Source organism: Dicentrarchus labrax, unplaced genomic scaffold (genome assembly GCF_905237075.1).
Source record: "Dicentrarchus labrax unplaced genomic scaffold, dlabrax2021, whole genome shotgun sequence".
NCBI classification, from domain to species: domain Eukaryota; kingdom Metazoa; phylum Chordata; class Actinopteri; family Moronidae; genus Dicentrarchus; species Dicentrarchus labrax.
Window position 1 is genome coordinate 8,165,804 of NW_026136708.1, and position 18,845 is coordinate 8,184,648.

Below are 18,845 nucleotides of genomic sequence, written 5' to 3' on the forward strand. Positions count from 1 at the left end.
CTGCGGTGACCTTTGCTTTAGCTTTATGAACAAGGATTGGAGTCATGGGCGCAGGAAAATTTACATTTAATTAACACCTGAAAGTGCCATTTACTGCAATACTGAACTGCAGCTCTTCCACTATGAAGCTCAATTTATTGCTGTATTATATTCATTCTGTTCTGTACTAATGACAGATACACAGACAAAAGGCAACCACTTACTGAAACGTTTTTAACTTTCAAACTGGGCCTCTCCGAACCTGCGTAAGCAAGGTTTTATGCTCAGTATCTTATGTGAATTGAACGTAAGTAAGAAATGATCTTAAGACAAGAACAACCTAAGAACATTTAACAGCATTGAACAATGAGGCAATGATGTTCTCCTAAAACACAACATGGTTTTAGACCCTGCCCCCTTTGTGGCTGAGCTGAAAGCAGTGGCTGTTCGTGGATTCCTGTGCTCACAATATGAGCCACCTGAGACTGCGTATGCAATTACTAGCCATGAGTCCAGGTGGGAACAGTTCCAACACATGGTGACCCAACACCTGTCCGATGCCAGAATCCCTTTCCTAATCAGCTGCTTTCTGCCAACATGTAGGTCACCGTCGACAGCGTGCTATTACAGCCCTTACCCCAAATTATGTTATCTGGGTGATATATATATATATTACTGCAGTCCTGATCCCTTGTGTGTGTATGTGTGTGAAACAAAACATCTATCTGTGGGCCAGGTAGTGAGCGACGATGACATCATAACCAAAAATAGTAATGTTATAATTTAGTATTCATCCGGAACAGACGTAGTAGTCTCAGGAAGCAGTCCTACTCATTTAGACAGATATCACTAAAAAATCAGGGGTATAACATACTACCCAACAAGAAAAGTGTCTTTGGAATGACATTTATTACACAAGTAATGAGTCTCTAATTGAAAATGTACAAAAAGAGCCCTAAAGCATGTTACATTAACCCCTCTGTCAATCTTAGTTTACTGACCTTTGATTGGTATAGCTGACGTATCATTATCTAAGATATCTAAGTTCCACATCCAGATGTTTAAAACTGTAAGACATGAAACTCATGTTTTGGTAAAGTCCCATTAAGGATTTCAACAATTTTCTGCATTTACATTTTTTAGAATAGAAAAAAGATTGCCAGCGAGCCACATTACATTCAGTCTGCCTAATTCTACTACAGGGATTATTTGGGCTAATCATCACTGTGTCCATCACTACTGCTGGTGTACTACTGAAACTATTTGATAAAACATCCACAATCCTTTTCACAAACATTTTTAGCATATTTAAAATGAAAGACGGCAGACTGAAATGCACTGAGGAAACAAAGCTGCCAACATTTAGATGGAAAACTCAAAATCCAGTGTTATAAATCAAAGGTGTTCTACTGTACAAAAAAACAGCCTTTACCCTTTTTCAATAAACTTATTTTTTTTTTAAAGTTGAAACAGAAAATTGCGGTCACATAAGACGACAGCACATATAATAGCGGCACCAGAGACACATAGTTTGATACAGTCCAGTCAATAGTCAATAACATTGACAGGATCCAGTAAAGTGTTACCACAGCAGTGTGGATCCATGTAAACAAAAATAAACTTCAGATTACTGTGAGCTGATGGTAACCGGTCTGTAATAAATAAACCTAATATTGTGAAAGAGGGACGTGACCAGTGTTGTTGTGCTATTATCAGCCAAAACATCATTGACCCATTTGATGTTTCAGTACCACAATTTATTCCACTGAATGTGAACCAGTATCAGAACAGCATGATCTAATTTTATCTGCAGGCTATTAAACTATTTTTAAGCTTTTCAGACTCTACAGTGACCCGTTAAGAACAATATAAACATTCAGGTCTACCAAACTCCTAAAATTACTTCTGTGATCATTGTAGACATTTACTAAAGTTTGGGTAAATGTGTTAGTCAAAGAACTGAGACTGGCATTTGTTTTTGACCAAGGCAACGACTAAAATAGTGTCAGCAGTGTTGCTGCTGTCCTCAAGTGTCTTAATAAGGCCTTCATTAAGGACACGTGCTATTAAAACTAATTACTGATCTATTTAGAGCGACAATAGTGCAAGTGGATCGAAAATAATTTTGCAATAAGATAACTGGCTTTTATAACCTTGTCATAAAGTTTACACTATTGTTAGAGTGTAAAGAGTCTCAAATATTTCTGCAATTTGCATCACACAAACACAGAAGACAGATTTAGGTTCCTCACACAAACACAGAAGACAGATTTAGGTTCCTTTATAAATGAATTATGGGATTAAAAATGACCCATTCAGCATGTTTGCTTGGTAATAGAAAGGTCTAAAATGTCATTCTGACATCATCTACTGAATACTGCTGGAAACTTGTGCGTCTATACAAAGTCTGTCTGGCTACACTCATTAGCTTTAACTATTCATCATAGCGGGAAGACACAGAAAAGTAAAATGTTCCAAGCTGACTGCCTCAGGTGCAACGTGACAATAACCCTAAACACACATCAAATCTCATATCATCTGCTACTGTGTCCTCTTCAGAGTCAAAATGTCCACTGACTGAACGTAACTGTTCTGTTTACAACATAAAAGCTGAAAGTTAACCTACCATAAAGCTGAGATATTTAGCAAAAAGTGATGTTATTTTCAAAACACCCACAATTCATTCATAAATGTTGTCACAGAATACGTGACCCAAAACCTTTTTTTATACTCAACTGAATCGTGTTCACATGGGATAAGACTGCAAAAGTAGTAAATGATCCCATGATTTGAGATGTTCCTCATGAGCCATTTTAAGGTCAACATAAGCACAGCGAGTACATCATCATCACACTAAATATTATTGTGTAGGTAAAGACGAAATATGCAAAAATGTGTTTTAATACAGACAAAACTGCTAGTAGTAAAACAATCTGTCAATGTAAATGTTGTAGGCTGTTCTAAAGGAATAGTATGTATACACTGGTAGTGTGTTTATGTTGCCTCACAATGCACTTTATGTACTTTAACCTAAACAAAAACTACCTTAGCTGCCATTAAATTCTGCCCAGCAATTGCTTCAGAGCTACTCTCTTATCGTTTTAGTGCAAATGCAAAGTTCTGTGACATACACTGGGTTTAGACAATAAGGCCATAATTTATAAGCATCCAAAAAATGTATAATCTGACCACAAATAGGGATTTGAGGGTCAAAGTTGCAACAACTGGTCTTTATCAAGAAATCTTACTTGATAGTCTCAAAAAAAAGGTACACACAATGAATATTTCATACAGGTGAAAAATAAAAAGGAACTTAAAACAGAAAAACTGCACATAAGTTAGATCATATTTCCACATTAAATTACATCCATGGGTATAAAAAATACAGAAAAACAAATTATAGAACACAAGTCACTGATAAATATGAATAGACAATAGGAAGCACTATTCACCAACCCTGGGATGTTGTCAGGGAAGCATCTCTAAATGGCTGTTAAGAGCTTGACTTCCAGCCAGTCTGTACTGTATCATAGCTGCCATCAACAACAACTAAAAAGACACTTCAGGCACGTTTGTCTATTTAAAGATCCTGACTGGCAAGACGCCTCGAACGCATTCACTGTGACATGAGAACATTTCCTTAAGCCTGTCATAATCATGGATGTTACATAACTGCTGCATAAAAAAATTTAGATTATGTACACACTTTGACTGTTAACTAGATGTCTGTTAACATCAGTGCCATGAATGATTCAAAACTGTTGAAACAAGAGAAATATCAGCCTGATTAAATTCATGTAGTGACACTCAGAATGAGTACGTTTACTCAATATTTTCCAGTTTTAGATTAAAGTACTTTGCCATGCACTGTTAAAGTTTAACTATCCAGTCAGGTTTTAGTCAAGCTTTCACATTCTGAGCCTGTATTGTGCTTTCAGTAAGAAAAACTTTTTTGTATTTGTTCACCCCTTCATGCCTTTAGATCCAAATCTCTCAGGGCTTTTGGGTCTTGATTGCCAAGAGCAAAAGATTTCTGTGCAGCAGAGTAGCAGTTTCAGTGGAAAGATTTAGTCAGGCTCAATATGGCAGAACAGTGAGCTGTGGTACTGGCCTTGTTTGACCTTAGGTCCCCGACACACAAAGCAGACAGTTGGTGATTGGGCAGCCCTTTAAGTGTGTGGCTGACCATCGGCAATTGTTTTTGCAGCATGTCCTTCTAATGGCACATCCGACCTCATCTGTGGCCATTTGAACGCTCTCCGACTGGCATAGCAAATCTGGAATTTTACTAAATTAGTGCATTTAGTCATTTTTTTCTTTTCCCACAAGTTAACAACATTCAAGGGGCAGCAAAGAAAAGTGCACAATGTCCATTGAAACAAATTCTCAATTCATAATTGAGTGTACAAAGAGTGTCTTTCTTTGATATCTCCTGGATTACAAATACAGACTACTGACTAAAACTTTTCCTCTAACACAGAACATATGTTATGTGCAGGTGTGACGGTCAACTGGCCTCCAGCTTTAGTCAAACAGTGAGTTCACGTGCAACTTCTTAGCAGAAGACACGAAGCAACAAAAAGTCTTTATCTGCACTAAACTGCAGAGGTTGGGTTGGTGTGTCAGGGCCCTAAGGCAGCCGGCAGCCAAAATGTAGGCCACAGCACACTGTCTGTGTGAGAGCGTCTGGGGGTGGGTGTGTATTGTGGAGCATGTTACTTTCGGTCCATCTGTCTCTGTATGCTCCAACCCCCCAACTCTGGCCCTCCTTTCCCCATCTCAGTCTAAAGGATTACTGTCTAGCACTAGTCTAGGTCTAATCTGCCTTTAAGCTGGCCGGAGCAGTTCTCTCCCTATCTTTCTCTCTGTCTTCCTCCTGAAGGCTGGCCTGTAGCTTAACACAGATGCTGGTGTCACCGCTACGCAGAGCCTGCAGGAAGAGGTCGGTGTGTTCTTTTAGCTGGTCTATGTCGTTCTGGGCTCTTCGGTTCTGCCGGTGGAGCTCCTTGGTGCGGAGTGCAATGTCTAGCAGGCCGGATTTGCTCAGGATGTTGTAAGTGTTGCAGAAGCGCTTCCTCTTTGTATCAGCATCACTATCACTGTGGTTATGTTCTTCTGGTGAGCTTCTCTCTTGTGTGGCCCCCCGGGGAACAGGGAGTGTCTCGTTCTTCAAGCCAGTGGTGTGAGTGAAGGACAGGGAGGTGGTAAACTCTGACTGGCTGACAGTTGATGAAGGCCTCTCCCTGGCAGGGCTCCTGCTGACACTGGCTTCTGTTGTGTGGAGGGAAAGTCGGCTCTGGAGCAGAGGAGACATGCTGGGGCTAGCAGGAAGACTGGGAGTGGATGAGCCAGAGTTACTGGCACCACCACATTGACTTCTCTGCTGCCTCTCTCTCTGACGGTGGTTTGATGTCAAACTGCTGCCTCTCTCTGATCCTGAAGAAGAGGATGAGGAGGATGAGGAAGCAGTTCCTCTACCTGAGGAACTGGAGCTGTCTCCAGGATGTGGAGCAATCTTAGGGTAAGATTTCAGGATTGGAAGATACTTCTTAGTGCGTCTGTGTCTGGAAGAGGCCTCTTTGGAGGCAGAGGAAGCTTGACGAGAGACCACAGGCTGGAGGAAGACCACCTGAGGCTGCTGGACTACCTCCACTGCTGGACTAAAGCCCCAGGGCTTCAGAGCAGGAGGATTATCTCCAGGCTGCAAAAGTCAAAATTGAGAGTTTTCATCACAAGCAGTTCTCTACTTAACACTTTCTTTATCCTTTTATTCCCCACGAGACACAATGAAACATAATTTTAAAAGTGGGGAACTGCAACACTCTTAAGATACAAAATGAGAACAAAAAACCTGAACATACTGTATCAATTAATCATTCAGTCTATGAAATGTTAAATACGGACAAAACGCTCATCACAAATTTACACAAAGTGGAGACTCCTGCTAAAATTGATTAGTCATTTATGAACCAATAATGTTCAACCTGCGATGGACCCATTCAAGTGACAGCTGTCACATGTCAGTCTATGGCTGTCACCACGAGCAGAGACTCCAGTCTGCAGTATAGGTCTATACACTTCACTGTTAAACCATAGAATTATTATACATTACGTAATTACCTAACAGAGTTTAGCTTTCACCTTTCTCAGTGTCTTGCTCAAGCTTGCTTTCCCACACATGCATGCTCTCTCTTTGTCTCTCAAAGCACTGTAATAACTATTATGGATTATTTTCCATTCATCATAGAGATGCCTGGCCACCTGCATTCAACCCAGAGGCTCAGATGACGTGAGCTGACTTGCAATCCATTCATTCAGGCAAGCGCAGCTTAGACCCACATCATTGTGTTAGTGAGAATAGGGTATAACTACCCTACTACCAATGTAAAACACTAGAAAATAAAGACTATGCCAGTAACAATCCTATTTAAGTGGAAGCCTACACGTTACAATTACATTTTAATAGGAAGAGCACTTTAAGTATCATTGTACTGGCATACTGTGATGGGAAAATTACGGTTTAACACGGACTAAACTGATACCGTTGAGTTTAACTGATTAAAAGTTCAACAACACTGTAGAGCTGCAACGATTAGTTGATTAATCGATAACTTGTCAACTACTGAATTAATCTCTAACTATTTTGATAATCAATTCATAGTTTTGAGTCATTTTTAAGAAAAACATTTTCCAAATTCTCTGATTTCTGCTTCTCAGATGTAGATATTTTTCTGTCTCTTTGGTAATTAATCAATAATGAAGATAACTGTTAGTTGCAGCCTTACTGGTCTGCTCAACAAAAAACAAGGTCAAAAAAAATTTCATTAAAATGTAAATAACCTTCTACAGAGTCCTAAATCAAGTAAACATCATGCTTAGTTTTCACTGTCCAATGTTTTAATTATTTAATGAAATCACAATGTTATTTTTAGCTCCTTCTACTTTAAGTCTCTGCTGTTGGTCAGCCAGCAGTCTTGACCTTTTGTCAATGGTCAGTCTTTTTTGGTGACACATTCCAGGCAGCTGTGACTGGACGGTGAAGACACATTCAAGTTAAACACAGGTGCAATAAAACTGGACCAAAACGTCTCTATTGTGCCCTGACCACTGCTATCAGGAAGCCAAGTCTGACTTTATCCACACAGATAAAGTAATATAACCTATAAGGTCAGGCTTGTGTTACAGAGTTAGCAGCAGTGTACCTGCTTGAGGAGGACGTTGTTCATGATGATCATGGGAGAGAGGTTGGAGTAGGAGCCTCCCACCACAGCCAGCTGGGAGGGCTGAGAGCCCGAGCCAGAAGTCTGCGGTCCCTTCTGTACAACAGGGCGGGGTGAATCCTCAGAGTCTGTCCTGTCCATTGTGCTCATGTGCTCCGAGCTTGCATCTACAGACCAGAAAGAAGAGTAACTGGGGTTCAATTAAGCGATACCTTATAAACCAAGCACATAAAATTGTGGTAAGAGCAAGGTCAAACCTGAGAATCCGGAGTCTCTCTCTGAATCAGCCCGGGAGCCTGCAGACTTCATGATGCGTGGTCTGTTTGATGCCCTTGAGTGACTCTCTGCCTTCCTCTTGGTGCTCATCTTTTCTCCTGCTGTATTGACAATGTCATTAGTTCGACATGCTCTCACAGAAACTTATGTTACATCAGGACATCAAAGGGTGGGAATCAAACAACAGTACCTCTTTTCATACCAACTACAGGCGAAAGAGAGTACTGACAGAGTATCTATTACCCTGTCCTAGTTGTCTACGATTACAGCAAATGCATGAAAACAATCTCTAAGCTGCCATAGTACAAAATGTTGCCAATTGAATCTACATATTGAAGCATTGGGCTGACGCTTGCTAAAAACATAAAGAAACCATTACCAAATTATGTTAGCATGAGGCTATGTTGACGTAAAACCTTAGTCTTAAGTACAACATGTGTTATGATACATAAAGGCACCGTTAATTAATCAAATTAACTAACATTACAGCTATAACAGCTAAAAAACAACAACAACTATGTAAACACTTAAAGAAAGCATTTAAAGTTAGCCCGTTGGTTAGCTAACGTTAGGCGCTAACGTTGGAAACAAAGCAAACGTAAAATAAAACCCCATTATGTTTACTTTGTTGTTGAAAGCTGTCTGTAAACGAGCTTGAAGCCTTTCTGTTGTCGTCTGTTCTTCTTCTTCTTGGTGTGTCCGCCGTCGTCGTTGCTGCCGTTGCTGCTGTTGCCGTTGCTGCCGTTGCCCAGCTACGTTCACTAGAACTCTGTGTTCCACGGTACAATACACGAGACAGCCCGCTCCGCCCCGCCCCTCTCGGCGCGGTCACATGCGGAGCACGGTGGCAACAGCCGTTGACCGTTGCGGTTTAATTGTCCCCGCCGGACGTCAAAACAGAAAGTAGGCTATTACCGAGCCGTGGGCTTCCGCTCATCTGAGCAACAACTGTTCCAAAATATGAAGGAACAGGATATTCGTCTCAGACGCTCTGCCATATTTGGTAGTTTAGGGCGTGGCTATGTCTGGAGTATCGGACACGTCACATTCTTTATGCCGCTAGGTCCGCCCACCTGGTAGGTGTTCTGGCTTCTGATTGGCCGGCGCAACCAGCAGCTGAAAAACGTGACTCCAGCAAAATGTGTGGCAAGTTAAGGACATTGTGTTCACCGTGCAGTCGGGAGGTGTAACTGTACAGGACATACATCTCCAATGTACTCTCGGGGAACCCAGTGACGTGATGATTCAAGTGTCATGTCCCTGTGTGTTACATAATAGTCTGGTTGGCCCACAGCTAACCTAAGCAGAGCAACTCTCCACTGCTACCATGTTTGAAGAAGTAAACACAACACTGTCAGAGCAAAACGTCCTCACGTGCAGCCATGTTCTGTACATTACTTTATCAACAATGGAGGACGATGGTTGCAGGATTTCTAATAGGAATGTGCCTACATACACAAAAACTGCTTATAATTATATACATTCAGTCATTATTTGTAATTATCTATAACTTCTGCAACACCACAATCCTAAAACTCATTACACATAAGTTATTTCATTTCTGTCAACACTTGTAATATATTTACATTACATTTACTTTGTATATAGGCTCTTATTGTTTTTATTTTTACTTGTTACTTATATGTATATAGTTATACATACATTTCTATTCTATATATTGTGTTAGAGATTGTTATATAAGTACTATTTCTATTCTTTAACGTTGTGTGAGTAGAACAACTGTAACAAACAAATTTCCCCCCAGGGATCAATAAAGTATTTCTGATTCTGATTCCGATAACACAGTAAGAGCAGTGTAGCAGTGTGTATTTCACCTATTGCAGAATAATGCTTTCACAGTGTACAGTGAGTTATGTCGCTGCACGCATTTGAAATCTATAAAACAAAAAATATAGATATAGGGTTCTGTGTGTTACACTATTAAATGATTGCTTCCCTTGACACAGTTGCCTGGTGAGCCCAATCCTGTTATTAGTTAGCTTTTCTGTTAAATGAAACCACACCTCTATCATCTCACATGTCTCTGAAAACCTGTGAATGCAATACAAATCACAGTAACCCCTTTGGCTCTGTTAACAATGTGCTTACTACAGAGCCTTGCAAGTGCTCACAGTGTCCTCACATGTTACTTATGCCAACGGTCTACCAATGCAAATGTAAATAACACAGAGATTCCTTGTATTTTGGGAAGGATTTTATCTCATGAATTTATCATGTCCCATGGCAGAGAAAGTAACACTTTACAGAAATTCACATCTTTACGTCTTTTTTCAGAATCAGGTTCATAGCTCTTTGTGAATGTTGTTATTGATCTGACAGTGAACACTTCAGGATGGATGGAGGTCTTACGGTAATCCTTTCCCCTGGACACTGATAAGTTTGCAGCATTCCACACATTATCTTTATACCTATTAAATCTGTTGTATCCTAAGTCTTTTTTTTAAAAGCTCACACAAATACAACTTTATTATATAAGTTATAATGGATGTTGATTTTGGGCCTTTAAACAGAAGTTAGAGCCGAAGGAGTCTGTTGATATGATTGTCTGCTTTGATGATCAATCAAAAAAGAAAAGAATGTCATGGACAAGATGGAAAATCTGTTGTTTGATGCATCAGATAAGGAAAGATACACAGAGACAAGATGAATAGTCAGATATGAAAAATTCACACATGTGCTGTTGTTTGCCACTTCAGAGTCACTGCTCCAAATTAAACTTTTGGACAGGCGAGTGAATCAGTGATGATTTATCTTGTTTTAAGGGAACTGGCACCTGAAAGAACAGAAACAAACGATCAAAACATTCAAATTGATTGAAATTGAAATACATCTATGTCCATCTTTGTAACTAGCACTGTGTATATCTTGGTTTTTATAATATTCCTGTTTCTAAATAGACATGTGTTATTTGAGAGTCTACTGACTACGACCTCTTTTTTTATGTTTATGAGGTTGAGTTTGGGGTGGATATTAACAACATTGTGAGTGAGTTCAATTGCTTTTCACTAACAGATAAGCTTTTGAATTCGTAAGCTCTCAACTATTTCCAAATTGTAAGTAAAGGTAGTGACCCACTAATGTGGTAAAATGTAGTCTCAACACTACAAATCCCCATCCAAATGATCATTTTGACACTTACATGGACGGATTACAGAACAGGCCTATAGGTACCTTAACCCAGAGTCTGAAGTGTGAAGTGACATTTCTCTTGTAGAGTGAAAAGGCAAATGTCCCTCTGAACAACCAGAGTATAATCCTAAACATTCACTTTGAGGTTGCCACAAGAATGAAACCATCAAGGGGAATGTATATTCCCTTTGGGGTTATGTAGGAAGGTTTTCTCCAGTTCAGTTTATGTTCAGTGCTGGTGTCATTCAATTTGAATCTGCTGGAAGAAATGAAAACCTCTGCAAATGTGTGGTCCCTTGACCTCTAAAGATGGGGTTAGGGGCCCTATAAGCTATGGTTTACAAAGGGTTAGAAGCCAAAACAAATTATGTGAAGCATTGCTTTTGTTCAGACAACAGCCACAACAACATAGCCACACAGGTTTCTATATAATAAAATACATAAGGAGAAACCTACAGACCACCACCTAACATAGCCTTAACCCCCCCAGTGACCTCCAGTACAATGTTGGGCGTTTCATTCAGAGGATAGATTTCATGACAACTCTTTAAAGGCTGCTGGATAAGATGTCCCCAGAGATGGCGAAAACCTATGGTTCCTTGTTCTTCAAGAGCAACAAGTTAATGAGCTTCAATAACCTGCCAATAGTGACACTTCCAATACTGATAATGAGGACCTTTATTAAATGCTTCAAGGATAAGTTCACTTAAAACAATACCCACATGCCCATATGTATGTCAAAAGACTAATTAATTGTCACTGCAGTTGTTAACAAAGAGATCCCTCCATAACGTGATTCCAATGCAGATAATGGGGAACAAAATCCGTGGTCCTCATTATGCACTCTCACATTCAGCTGAAACTAATATAAGCCTTCAGCAGTTTGAGTTAGACAAATAAAAAGGATACCTTACTTTCTTTTCAGAACTAAATTCTTTCTTTGCTGAGCTGAGGTGGAGAGATAGTGACACAAAGACTTTCCTCTTTGTACTGAAAAGACTACAACCCAAGATACCCAATTGATTTAACTGCCTCAGACTGCTCATACTACGTTTGCACATCTCAGCCTCATATTAGCTTCAGCTAAACTTTAGAATGCAAATTTGCACAAAAAAGAGGATTGTGGATTTTGTCTCCCACGGCAAACACTGATGGACTATGAATCTACCCAGCAATTTAGTATTGCACCTCCATAAAGTGAGTGAGCGCGATTCAGTCAAGTGGTGCCGGGCTAGCTTCATTCCGCACTCATTTAAATGTGGCTACCACAACAATTTCACTTGTCAAACAAAAGAGGAAGTAGAGAGGGGCACATAGAGATTATCTGTGGCACACGCTGTCCTTTTGACCTATATGTGAAAAGAGTGAAGCCCACAGACAAACAATATACCACATTCACTGCACATGATGGTCTGATATTGCTCTGGAACAGAAATACTTGGGCTTTAAATTTAATTCTACGTCAATAAAAGCATTTAACTTAAGATTTGGCAGCTGTTTCAGTTTAAAAGCCAGAGATGAGCCCTGCTGTTGTTGAACTCACACTCCAGTTGCACCTTCATCTCCAGTGTTGTGCACTCGGACTGAGTCAGATGCATATTGATTAGTTAATATGAATAAAATACAGTGTTTGACGTGACTGTACATAGAAAATGAACACATTAGGGTGATGAAGAGGTTTACTGCTCTACATATTAAGCCCCATTATAGATTTTTACTGATCCTTCTTTTCTTTCCTTTTCAATTTTGGTTATTCTCGTTATGTGAATCTGGTTATTTTCAGACTAATCTTTTACATGGGAAGTCTTTAGTTGGATTATTGTGCTACAAATGCTCTGTGGCCAGTCGATACAGGCCTGCCAAAGAAAAGAGCAAAACATCAGACAATATATTGTGATATTTTTTAATCTCATCTGTCCTTGGCAGGCTGACAGTGCGGAGGAAGGAGTGATGAATGTAGCTGTAAATGTCCAAATATTATGAAACAGTGTGTGTGTGTGTGTGTGTGTGTGTGTGTGTGTGCGCGTGCCACAGCTGGACTATCCATCTCTTACTTGCCACAGCCGGTTGTTGTCTTCTTGTGTTTCCTCCTCCGAGGTCTGTTCTTGATGGACTCACCTCTGCTGTGGAGGAAGAGGCAAGGGAGAGCAAAGTGCAATGACGATATTGATGTGTTCATGTCTGAGAGATAAAGTGTTCATCTACTGACCTTCTCTTATGTATGAGTCTTTGACGGGTTCTATAACGGGGGGGGACACACAAACAACTGGCAGTTAGCTGTCTCCATTTGCATTATTATTATTTGAAAGAATTAGTAAGTTACCTGCATTCACAGCTCTGATGCTCCACAAATGTGAGTTCCACAGTGTCCACATACCTCAGCTGGATCCTCTTCACCTGAAAAATTAAAGTAAGGGAAAACTGAAATAGGTACCAAACATTTAATATAAACAGAAAGTGCATTTTAACACCTCCATTTAGGTATTTGTGGTCACACCTCCAGAGTGATGTTGCGTTCAAGGGTAGGCTGGCACTCCAGGTTCTCATCCCCACAGCATCCAGAGCATCGCCAGAGTGGGACACAAGCAGGCAGATAGATGTGCTCCACTAATCCGGGGTACTCCTGCTCCACATCCACCAGCTGCTCCATGGCCCGACACATGCTCTTTGCCCACACCTCCTGGAACTCCATTACTACAAGGCCAGTTGACTGTTTAGTCTTTAAATCATTTGCAAGGAAATGTCTATTCAGTGGGATATGATCAAGAGCACAGCCCTTACCTTTTGGGTGACCCTCTTCTGGAGGATGTGAAATCTGAAAAATACATAACAAAAATACCGAGATCAACCCTTCAGTTTCATTTGATAAAAGTATTAACATCATTGCCAAACATGGTTGTAATGATACAGAACCTGCAGACAATCAGGAAACTGATACAGAGCAGCATGTCAGTGAGCATGACATAGGTAGTTTCAATAGTAGTGGGTTCAGTGAGTAGTTGCAGAGCGCCCTCTTGTGGCAGAGAAAATGTAGTGCACACGCAATGATCCAGTGAAAACAATGATGCAGCATGGTTTAAGGAGGGTACCACTGTGCCGGTGTTTGCAAATCAGCAAAAAAAAAGCAGTAAAATGAGCCAGCCAACAACACACTTGATTTCTCAATTTATTGTAACACTAGAAGGTTTATTATCACAAGAAGCAAAAACCTTCAAAGTATGCAAAGAATAACAGCAAACAATAGCTGCGAGCTTTACTCATGGGAGTTTTACACACAAAAACAAAGTTAAAACAAAGGCAGTACTGACAAGTATTGTGACACAGCATGAATCTTCTTAAGTTCTCACAACTCAGCCTTCAAACTCACAATGGCAATGTTCCCGATTTCTGAACGCCAAATTGAGCAGAAAAGTGCACAGTTGATCTTGGCTCTCGTCTTCTTTTGAATATCAACAATCTCTTTCTGACTCCTCACCTCTCTACTGCTGTCCTCTTGCTCGGTGAACACTGATGGGAACATTGTCTTCTGAATGTTACACGCAGTGAATGCTTCACAGGACAACAGTAGGTGTTATTGTGCGATTTTCATGTTTGCTGTAAATGAGTTTGTGCTTGTGCCAAACACAACGCAAACCCAAAGAGTCTGCGCTGCCTCATCCAACAATAGAACCAGATGCATTACAACAGCTGTAATTAGCATTAAACAAACACAGTGTGATGATGAAGTGACTTGATCATAGACACGATACTGTACAAAAAAGTTGCTTTGCCAAAAAGGAGAAACTGTTTCTTTTCGTGTTTCACTCTCATTTTACTGTTTTCCCCTCTAATTTCATAAGTTACATAAACCTGGACAATGGTTATTATCATACTGAACAAAAATAAAAAATGACAAGCGATAGAAGTTATTCTTGGCATTCTTTCTCCCATTGATTTATCCCCACCCTTCCTCTTATTTCTTTGAATAGGATTTTTAAATGTCATAGACTATATTCTGGTCCAGCTCTTGACACTGCAAGAAACCAGAATAACTGATAGACAATAAATATTCCCTATAATAAATGAAACATTCACCATAGGCTACCTCAAAATCTAGATGCACTTGTCCGAATTCTGGAGGCCAAATCTTTTTTTTGTGTAAAGAGTTCAGGCTACAAGATCTTGCGAGCTGTTAACACTCCCAAAAAGTCCATTGATGTTATATTTCAAACCATGGATTAATTTAGCTTTTTCCTGTCTAACGAGTGTCATTTGAACTGTCACAATGAAAGCTGATGCCATTCTTAACTAATTCTATGTTCAAGGTTTATGATTTCTATTCATGACCTGCTGCTGTGTTGCTTTAAAGATCTGTAAAACAAGACAGAACTATATGGATGGATGAAATGTAGTCTGGATAATAAGAAAAGGCATCATTCAGTACTCCTGCGAGTAGCTTTCTGAACTGCACTAGGCATTAAAATCGTTTTTTAATGCAAGTCCCATTTATTTCTCCCCACATACTGTAAAATGCAGTTCATATCCACTGTGCAGTCGTCTCCCCGCTGGAACATAAATCAGTAACATTCAGCAGCTGCATCTGAGGCTGGCTGGGCTGAGTCAATATCTGTACACATGACTGTAAACATGGCAATTCCCAAACCCTTTAAATGTAGATGGTATCTTCATGGTGGGGCACAGCCGGTCAAAATACAGATAATGTGTTAAAAGGCTGGAGTGTGGAGCAGATGTGTCCTCTCACAGCGAACAAGTCTGACCTGTTAGCTGCAGTGTTTCATGAAAAGAGAAAAGACAGCCTTTTCCTAAAGGCAAAGCTCAATGCTGCATCACACAAATTATCACAGGAAGAATTGAATTTCAAAATAAATTTCATCAAATAAAATGGGTAATGGGTATGGGTACAAATAATTTAAGTAATGCTTACCTAATATATTATTCATGAGGATTTAATGCATGATTTAATGCAGGATCTATCATAAATTCCTGTTGATCAATATTGACAAATGATTAAGTCACTATGACATTTTGTGATTAGTTCACACTTAATAGATCATCAGATCATGGCTTTTGTGACACATTTATAACATAATGGGAGTAATAATAATGAGGGGTTTTTTTTTTTGTGTTGTTAAAAGCATAAAACATTAAACATGTCTGATCATTCTCCTCTAATTGGTCCATTATGTCGCTAATGTGCCAAAAACACAATTAGGTTTATTATGAAGCTACTTTTTTTATGAAAGGCAACGCAAATGCATGGTCAGCAGTACACTTTTATGTAACTGGAATCCTGCAAATGTGGTCGCATATAAATTTATGTATGAATTAACATCCCTTAACTGATGATCTATAAAGTCTGAATCACAAAAAGTCATAGTGACCTGATCATTTATTAACAATTCATTGCATTAATTCACACATGAAATCAGCATGTGGCATGCATTAGTTAAGCTTTACTTACTATAAAGTGTTACCATAAAATCATTTAAACATTTCCTTAATAAATGGCACAGCTGTTCCCATAACTCCTTAGGAAAATTGCCAAGCCCAACCTTAACCAGAAACCAAACGTAGCTCGTTATTAGTGACATTATTACAAAAAGGCATGTTTTTAAATATATTGAATTACCTGTGCAGGTGCCCGCTGCAACAGAAGAGCCAATAAGAGGTGCGAGATTCCGGTGAAACTTTGCATAGTGCCAAAGACGCTCCCCTCGTCGGAGTCGGTCAGTAAGAAGAAATGAAACAGTAGACGGCAGCGACGTGAAGCGGCTAGAGTCCTGATTGGCGCGCCGTTCCCCTGTGCGCGAGCTGGGATGGAGAGAGCGCGCCAAAGCCCCCCAATATACAGGCCTACAGCCGATGATCAATAGGAAACTGTTACATTCAATTCAAGAGGAAAGAAGTTACCACACCCTATCTCTCTGTCACACACACACACACACACACACACACACACACACACACACACACACACACGAATCAACCGTATACATAAGATATAAATAGACAATAATGAATGTATAGATAGATAATAATAATAATAATAATAATAATAATAATAATAATAATAATAATAATAATAATGAATATAACAACCTGAACTAGCCATAAACATGAATTATGAATTTAAATATATACACAGACACACTTGGTCTTAACTGGTTAAATCTGTACATTTGTAGCCTATTCATGTATATTTATGTTATATTAAATTGTTAGAAAATCCGAGAGCTTTTTAGGACATGCTGTTATATCAATGTGACTGTCCTGTCATGCCCTGCTGTAGTAAGTGAATCACCTACTGCATGGTCTTACCACTGCAGAAATCTGTATATTAAAGGACCATACCTTTAATAAAAACAACTACAAATAAAAATACGAATTTCACTGTATTTTTACTAGCAGGCTCCCAGTTACCATTCATTCAAAGACAATTTGAAAATCAACTCAGATTGACCGATTAGATTGCAGATTGCAGAAGTTTGCATTGTTTTTTCTCAAAGTTGTATTTTCTTACTGAGGTAACGGTGCAGACTTTTTAAATCAAGTGTGTGTGCAGACTCATGTTCATTGTGATGTTAAGCCACAATGGTGCTTTTAAGTGCCCTCGTTCTTTTTGTGCTGGCCTAATTATAATAATAACACTATGAGGCCAAATTACAAAAAGCTCCCTTGCTCTCTGTACTAACAGCTGAAACTCAGCTGCTCTGGGTCCACTTCTGGTTTTTGGTTTAAGCTGTTAGGCTGGTCTGCATTGTTTATGCACTGTGGCCCTCAGAGTGTTGCCTGTAAAGTCTTGGCACAAATGCAGGAGATCTGAGGTTATCAACACTGATGCTGCAAGAACGAGCAGAATGTCTCAGAGGTGCCCTCCTTCATTCCTGATTTTGGCATGTTTATTCACACTCGTGTGTTTACTACAGATACCTTATCTGTTATCAGTATATGTCTGGTATGAGTGCTATAAACAACTGCTTTAAATTCAGCCTCCCTACAACACAATACCTGGCTTCTTGTGCTTTGTAGATGCTTTCACTTACAACTAATGCTGACTGTTTACTTCCTAAAATGACTTCCAGGTGTAGTGATACCGGCCATGATTCTTGTTTGCTCGTTCTACAGGGCGTGAATGACAAGCACCGAGGCGTCCCCACATTTATTAGGAGGGCTCAGATGTGTTTTCACAGCCAGTATGATTTACGGGATAATTGGGCCGGTGTGTGTTGGAAAACAGCCCCGTGGAGGAGATAACCAAGATGGATGACGCCTCTCACTCCTTGCAGGCTGTGGTGGTGCTCATGTCATGTTTATGTCACCTTCTACATGATATTAATCAATGTTTTATCTGAGTATTGTGCAAAATCCCTGCCGCCATAGAAAAACAGAAGACAAAAACATTGTGCTCAGCCAGTTCAATAAGAGTTAGCACACCCGTATCTATCAGAACAATGTTTTTAATCTAGTGCAGATTACAGATCTTGTGTAATAATTTCCAGGCAGGATTTCAGCTCTGAAAGTGAATTTGGGCGCCTGAAGTGTTTTTGAACTTTCTGGTATTCCGATGAATGGTTTGCCAACACTCCTTACAGGCAGGGCTCACCCACTTTCCGGGGGTTCCCCTTCCAGCTCAGACTCCCAGTCTGATAGCCAGAGGTCAGACGGACAGCTGCTGCTTCCTGTCTCTGGGAACCATACTGATGCTCCAGTCCCAGTCCCCATCAAGGGAGGATGGGGTTTCCCTCAGCTGGAGCAGAAGCAGCAGCAGGTGGGATTATATAACTCTATATCCCAGGATGTGGGCGAGGCTGTGGCTGTCTTTAGTTATGTGGTCATAAAAAGGATAATCTGAGTACAAACACTGGCCTGCATCCACAGGTAGGAGGTCTGCACTCATGCTTCACGGTCTAAAATATCAACTTTCATATGAGTAACAATATTTTCCTCTTCAAAATCTCTCTGGAATGCGTCTTTGTTTGACCCTACATCCCATGCAACAGATGAAACTGAAACACAGTCATATTTTATCCCAATATTCACCTACAAATCACCAAAATCAAAGACAGACACCTCCTAACATTCCTCCACAGTTTGATCGCTGCAGTCTTCGCCTCTCCTCCGCTCAATGTTTATGCCTATTTTTATGCCTGTGATCAGAATCCAAACTCCATCTGATTTCCCACACTTTTTTTTGCCAGTCTCAAGCTGCAGGTGCATTGT

General features: G+C 40.0%; 2 protein-coding genes across 5 annotated transcripts; both read right to left on the reverse strand.

Annotated features, from left to right (window-relative positions):
- Positions 1-2,862: 2,862 nt before the first annotated feature.
- On the reverse strand, positions 2,863-8,435 carry cipcb (CLOCK-interacting pacemaker b). Its single transcript, XM_051408009.1, has 4 exons — positions 8,100-8,435; positions 7,457-7,576; positions 7,182-7,366; positions 2,863-5,680 (listed from the first exon to the last, which is right to left on the reverse strand). The coding sequence occupies exons 2-4, from the start codon at positions 7,563-7,565 to the stop codon at positions 4,796-4,798; spliced, it is 1,179 nt and encodes a 392-aa protein (XP_051263969.1). The 5' UTR covers positions 7,566-7,576; positions 8,100-8,435; the 3' UTR covers positions 2,863-4,795.
- Positions 8,436-9,672: 1,237 nt separating this feature from the next.
- On the reverse strand, positions 9,673-17,163 carry LOC127367849 (vascular endothelial growth factor A-like). Of its 4 annotated transcripts, XM_051408026.1 has the most exons (8): positions 17,146-17,163; positions 16,255-16,478; positions 13,407-13,440; positions 13,123-13,319; positions 12,949-13,022; positions 12,835-12,864; positions 12,680-12,748; positions 9,673-10,269 (listed from the first exon to the last, which is right to left on the reverse strand). In XM_051408026.1, the coding sequence occupies exons 2-8, from the start codon at positions 16,318-16,320 to the stop codon at positions 10,254-10,256; spliced, it is 486 nt and encodes a 161-aa protein (XP_051263986.1). In that variant the 5' UTR covers positions 16,321-16,478; positions 17,146-17,163; the 3' UTR covers positions 9,673-10,253. The 4 variants fall into 4 exon arrangements, with proteins under 4 accessions (XP_051263986.1, XP_051263989.1, XP_051263988.1 ...); XM_051408029.1 differs by lacking the exon at positions 17,146-17,163 and having other exon boundaries at positions 12,680-12,745; positions 13,003-13,022; positions 16,255-16,510; XM_051408028.1 differs by lacking the exon at positions 17,146-17,163 and having other exon boundaries at positions 13,003-13,022; positions 16,255-16,510.
- Positions 17,164-18,845: the final 1,682 nt, after the last annotated feature.

Bases quoted from the DNA above. Each gene is read 5' to 3' on its own strand.
- cipcb (XM_051408009.1), bottom strand. From the start codon at position 7,565: ATGAGCACCAAGAGGAAGGCAGAGAGTCACTCAAGGGCATCAAACAGA. The intron at 7,367-7,456 runs GTTTGACCTTGC...TCTGGTCTGTAG, and splicing joins GAGAGACTCCGGATTCTCAG to ATGCAAGCTCGGAGCACATG. The intron at 5,681-7,181 runs GTACACTGCTGC...TGACTTTTGCAG, and splicing joins ACAACGTCCTCCTCAAGCAG to CCTGGAGATAATCCTCCTGC.
- LOC127367849 (XM_051408026.1), bottom strand. From the start codon at position 16,320: ATGCAAAGTTTCACCGGAATCTCGCACCTCTTATTGGCTCTTCTGTTG. The intron at 13,320-13,406 runs GTAAGGGCTGTG...CTGGCCTTGTAG, and splicing joins AGAAGAGGGTCACCCAAAAG to TAATGGAGTTCCAGGAGGTG. The intron at 13,023-13,122 runs GTGTGACCACAA...TTAATTTTTCAG, and splicing joins AACGCAACATCACTCTGGAG to GTGAAGAGGATCCAGCTGAG.